General features: G+C 42.5%; 1 protein-coding gene across 1 annotated transcript in view; it reads left to right on the forward strand.

The window, feature by feature from the left end:
• LOC138968320 (uncharacterized) overlaps positions 1-6,197 on the forward strand; it is a 177,943-nt gene that overhangs the window by 171,287 nt on the left and 459 nt on the right. Inside the window, exon 19 of the mRNA XM_070340876.1 lies at positions 180-6,197. This exon is cut by the window's right edge and continues 459 nt beyond it. Coding sequence (XP_070196977.1) covers positions 180-975 — 796 coding nt within the window. The 3' untranslated portion in view covers positions 976-6,197. The remainder of the gene's footprint in view (positions 1-179) is intronic.

Below are 6,197 nucleotides of genomic sequence, written 5' to 3' on the forward strand. Positions count from 1 at the left end.
AGGTTGACTTTGCAAATTCTTTTTACCGAAAATGCAGTGCCAATGCGCCATGCAGCCAGCTTCAGAAAGTAGTTTTCGAGAAAAAAGTTCGCTCTATCAATTTGAGACTACCTGCTAATGAAAGGAAGTAAGCATTCTATCATTCACTCTTATATTTTCATCTGTAATCTTTTGTTCAGGCAACTGCATGAGAAGTGCCAGGTGCTGATGAGGAAGTACGACCGCGAGTCGCGCGCTAACAAGCGCCTGTCTATGGACTACGAGCAGGTCATGTGGCGCATGTCACAGTCCGCCGACCTGGGCTCCCTCGACAGCCTCGCTGCCCGCCAGATGTCTCACTCGCCCACCCGCGGCGACGGTCACGGCTCACCGAGCCCTGTCAGGCGGTCGCTCAGCAACTCGGCGCAGGGAGGAGAGAGCTCCAACGGAGTCACCCGACGTCAGCGCAGGGTCTCCGGCGGAGAGGAGGACCCTGAGCGCAAGATCCGCTGTCGCTCAGCCACCTTCTCCCTCGACAAGAGCAAAGCCCAGCAGTTGAAGCACAACATCAGTGATAACAGCGTCTCCGGCTCTGGTTCCAGCTCTTCGAGCAAGAAGCAGGAAGCTGCGGTTGCCAAAGTCAGTGATTACGCTGAGATGATCGTTGCTGCCATGAGTGATGGCCACGACGAGTCGTTCAGCTCGGGCCATGAGTCGGGCGACATGTCCGACTTTCACTCCAGCATGGAAAGCAGCATGATTTTGGAGACTCCCCAGGGCGTCAGCTTTAAAGTCGCTGTGGGGGAGGGTGAGAATGGGGTGGTGGTGGGGGTGGATAGACAGGGGAGCAACCAGGACGAGGTGTTTCTGCAGGAGGAGGGTCCCTCCCTACAGACGGAAACATCTCTGCCTCTCAGTGACGTGAACGGTCGCAGTGATGAGGAGTGTTCAAGGACAGATGTGACGGTTGTGGTCAACTCTCCCACCTCAGACTGAAAGTGAACGTGTGTGGCTTGCTTGTCAAGTAGCTGGTTGCGAAGTGTGAAGCGATGTAAACTGCACATTTTTTTACAAAAAATGTCGCGACCTTTTGCTGCTGGATTAAAATGGTCAGGAGGTGTGAACTTTAATGTGCAAAAGACGTGAACATTTTTATTGTCAAGAGTGTACGTGGGTGAGTTTTGTAAGCTTCAGAGGACTGATTTGTGGAGTTGAATATTGCTGACATCCGCATTGTAAATAACCTTTCCCTTTGTGATTATTTTCTTGCATTGATGGAAAAACAGCACAGCTTGGAAAGTGAAGGAGAGCATGATGTTTTTGCTAAGTTTAGCACTTTTCGAGGGTCAGAGAATATTTCGAGCCTTACCTTGAATACCAAAGCCCTTCTGTGTCTTTCTATTTCAAGGGAAGACTAGGTTTTTGGCTTTGATGTGGCAGATAGGTATAGAGAGAATCGCAGAGAACATAGGTGACAGTTTCTGTTTCCGAACAGTTGGTCTGGTCAGAGGAAATTGACGGCAGAAAAGATATGCTGTTTCTGTACTTCCTCCTTTATACTTTCGACCTTAGTCTTGTTGTCAGTTTTTATGCTATTGATAAATGTTTTTGTCGTTAAAATTGTTCTTATAATATATAGTTCTGGGCGGGGATGTAGCTCAGTCGGTAGCGCGCAGGATTTGTATCCAGTTGGCCGCTGTCAGCGTGAGTTCGTCCCCACGTTCGGCGAGAGATTTATTTCTCAGAGTCAACTTTAATCCTCGGTGTCCGAACACCCCCGTGTGTACACGCAAGCACAAGACCAAGTGCGCACGAAAAAGATCCGGTAATCCATGTCAGAGTTCGGTGGGTTATAGAAACACGAAAATACCCAGCATGCTTCCTCTGAAAACGGCGTATGGCTGCCTAAATGGCAGGGTAAAAAACCGGTCATACACGTAAACTTCCACTCGTGCAAAAAACACGAGTGTACGTGGGAGTTTCAGCCCACGAACGCAGAAGAAGAAGATATATAGTTCTGAAGTGCACTGAAAGATACTGACTTTTAAAATGTTAACACTAGTCATGCTTTCATTGCAAGTTGGTTATTTCTGTATGATGAATATAAATATCTGTTGCTTTTTTGTAGACCTTTCCATTATGGACGGTTTAGTGCAGTTACATTACCCTGTTTAAAGTAAATACAGCAAAATAAAGCCTGTCTCATTGTTAGAATGATGTACTTGCTATTGCAGAATGAAATTAAATATTGTCGAAGATTTGTAATTAGCATTTAATTTGATTAAATCCCAATTCTCATGCTTCTTGTCATATGATTTACTTTAATCAAAACAGTAATTTGCTGCCATCATTATCCATTTAAGTAATTTTATTGGTTATGGTGCTAAAAATGTTTTCAGTCTTTAATCTGCATGTTTTGTTCACATATCTTTTGGCACCTGATTAAGATGGTACACGTACTTTGTTTGACATGCGTACGAATTTATGAATGCTTCCAAAAATTATTTATGATGGGAAGAAAAGTTCAGAAAATATCAGAGCTTTTTCTGCTTAGTATGTTGTCATGTGATCATACATGAAATTACCTCATTTGAATCATGTAGATCAGTCATTCATATTAATCATTCCAGAGCTGTTCATTTCATGGCATTTCCAGCAGCCCTTTGCCATGACAAGCTTCTGATAATAAATACATTATAAGAATGAGCACTGCACGCTTGGCTGTAAGGCCAAACAAAAATATATGTTGGTTTAGGGTAAGCCGACAGACCCTACTTTTTCCTGCCGACCCTAAAACTTTTCATTTCTGAGAAAAAAAAATCAACTTTTGGCACATTTTGCGAACCATACCTAGACTAAGGGAAGTAACCTCCTTTCAACTCGACTAAATCTTTAAAAGAAATAATTTTTTTGTAAAAAAACTGACCTACCGACCCTATCTTTTTTGGTCACGTTGCCCTAAACCAACATATATTTTTGTTTGGCCTGACAAAAATGAGGAGTTAGTCCTTGACTGCTTCCATGTATTATAACGTAATTTTGTGTGGGTCATGTATACCATTGTCTGTGCAGAGTCATGATTTTTAACACGCTTGGATGTTTCAACTCAGGTTTAGTTATTTAACCATAGACTGTTTGGTATATCTTTGTGATCACTGTGATTTGTATCTAAGTGAAATCATATCTGATTTGTTTAGTACAATTTTCTTTTGGGAGAGATTATTTTGTTGGAAAAAGTGTGTGTGATTTTGGAATTAAAAATTGTCTGTGTAATTTGTTGTTGCTATCATTGTAGTGACTTTTCCATAGGTGTGTGCTTTCTCCTAGCAGAGACATAGTAGGCATACCTTATAATGTAAATACCACAAATGTTTTCCATGTAAGTAGTGGTTATAGATTCTTACAATACTTGAGATTAACCTGCGATGATTTTTGTCTGTGATATGTCTGTTCTGTCTCTTTGTTCCGATTGTCTGTCTCCTTACTGCGTAAATCCTGAACCTATGGGGTGTTAAATGCTTTATACCCTTGTCACACTAGGGCTGTGTCCTCATGGAGTTGGCACGGCGTTGTAAATTTCTCAGAGCGCCGTGAGTTTGCAGGAACATTTTTGCGATTGACTACGCTCACGGCGGAGTGCTCACGGCGTGCCAGGAGTTGTCACTGCGCGTCCACGGCGTGTCGATTACGGGTAAGCGGAAGTGCATGTATACGACAGGGGAGTGTACTCTGCGTTATGGGGTTGGCTCAAAACGCACTGGCAACTTCCTGCAAACGCCCTGCCAACGCTGACGGACGCGGTGGAAGCGCAGTGACATCCCCAAGGACTCCGTGACGTCTCCGTAAAGTCTCCATGCAAACGCCTTGCAAACGCTGATGAACGCGGTAGAATTAGCGCAGTGACATCTCCCTGAGGTCTCAATGTAAGCGCTGCCGACTACCACTGCGTCCCTACTGCCGACTACCACTGCGTCCCTACTGCCGACTACCACTGCGTCCCTACTGCCGACTACCACTGCATCCCTACTGCCGACTACCACTGCGTCCCTACTGTCGACTACCACTGCGTCCCTACTGCCGACTACCACTGGGTCCCTACTGCCGACTACCACTGGGTCCCTACTGCCGACTACCACTGCGTCCGTACTGCCGACTACCACTGCGTCCCTACTGCCGACTACCACTGCGTCCCTACTGCGCGCCAACGGAGCTGTAGGAGACCCTACTGCGCGCACCTCAGCGTTCTTCATTTTTCTTGGACGCCGGGGGAACACATGAGGACGCAGCCCTAGTGGGACAGGAGTTTTACTGCATGTATGTGTGTAGAGTGTTAAAATCACACACATACAGATGTCTTCTTTAGAGCTTTGTCAGTTGTATTTGGTTTGCCTCTGAATATAAAACTAAATGATTTGCTTTTGCGTGAAGATATGTTTGATAACTTGATAGCTTCAAGATTTGTTTGTGCGTAAAGATGCTTGATAACTTGATAGCTTCAAGATTTGTTTGTGCGTAAAGATGCTTGATAACTTGATAGCTTCAAGATTTGTTTGTGTGCTTCAGATAACTTAACAGATCTTTATTACAGTGCATGATTGATTAATTGTGATGCATGGTGCGTTATCAAAGTACTAGGCTTTAAGTGTACAATGCTTTGAATTATTGGTGATGTTGAGTACAAGTACAACCCAAGTGTATGTTGTGGGTGTGTGTGGAGAGGATATTGTCTGAAGGACCATGTAAATAATGTTAATTTGTAAATTATGTTAATTATCTTTAATATAGTGTTAACACTTCGAATTGGGTTTTCTAATTTCATGGTGACCACAGTTTCATGTGTCGACACTTCAGTTTTAAATCATTTGGAAATTGAAATATTTATTTGTGTGTAAACATTTTGAATTAACTTCTCGTTTTATGGTGACCACAGTTTTATGTGTCACTTAATGATTGAGTCATTTGTAAATGTATTTGTAATATATCTCTTGCGTGACTTTATGAAATGTTAACACTATGTGAATTTTTATTGGAACATCTTCATGACTAGACTCTGATGCAGAAGTCATCAACGTTTGTTACGGCTTGGAGGATTGGTTGAAAGGAAATGTAAAAATAAACCAGAAAAGTTTAAATTGAAGCAGAACAGGTCTTGGAGGAGTTATCTACTCTTGAAAGTAAAATATCTTTGAGTGACATCAAGAAGAATACTCTGTTGAAAATAATTGTTTAAAATAACTTTTGTGGCATTTTATGACCGATGTCTGCAGGTTCCTTGTATAACGCACTTTCCTGAAGCATTTATTGGTATCAATGTTGTGTGTGCTGAAAATGAAAGCCTTTTGATGGATATGATGTTAAAGGTCTGTGTGTTAACGATCTTTGGGGTCTTTATTTGTTCCCAGTGTTGCCTGATATGTTGTGGAATCCACACGTTTTTCTCGCCCAAGTTATTGCTTAACCCCGTTTCTTGGAAATTGCTGGCGAAAGATACATTCCTTCTGGTGAAAGAACACATGTTTACCACTGCAGATCTGTCCAGGCCTTTACACATGGATAACACCAATAATAAATATTAATATCCTCCAACGTTAAATACTTGCATACAAAACAACAGAAAAAATAAAGAAAAAAATGCAGCCTGGCTGCTTAAATCTCTATGCAGTGTTAGAAGCTGTTCGCTGAATTAGTGTTGCAAGTTGCACCTGCATGTCAATCTGAAATCAGATTCAATGTTTACAGCACGTGACTTTCATCATCAAGCTGTTAGTTTTCAGTATATGACCAAGTACATGAAAGTGTCTTTAATCCCGTGTAAAAGCCTGGATAGACCTGTAGTTGGTTTCATGGTTGTTCAATTATACTGGAAGGGATGTGTTGTTAATCGTAATGATATCTTTCACATTGCTGATTACTTTCACGCTGGCCCCTTCACGTTGCTGTACAGAATGCAAGTGTTGACTCAGTTTTATGTCTGATGGTTGATGCACTTTGAGTCAGGTGTGTAGTAAGTACTCACTTCTCTTTGGTTCACTTGTGTTTGGAGATCGCTGCACTGTCTAGTTCAGATGTAACAAGGTCAGAAAGAAACAGGGGAAGACTGATTTATTGCCGAGAGATTGTCGTTGTAATGGACTGAGCAATCTTACAGAGAAAGTTTGCTTTGTCAGATAATGGCAAAACATTTTGACGAACGTATACCTGAGGTCCGGTGCAAAGTT

The sequence above is a fragment of the Littorina saxatilis genome, linkage group LG6 (genome assembly GCF_037325665.1).
Source record: "Littorina saxatilis isolate snail1 linkage group LG6, US_GU_Lsax_2.0, whole genome shotgun sequence".
Classification (NCBI taxonomy): domain Eukaryota; kingdom Metazoa; phylum Mollusca; class Gastropoda; order Littorinimorpha; family Littorinidae; genus Littorina; species Littorina saxatilis.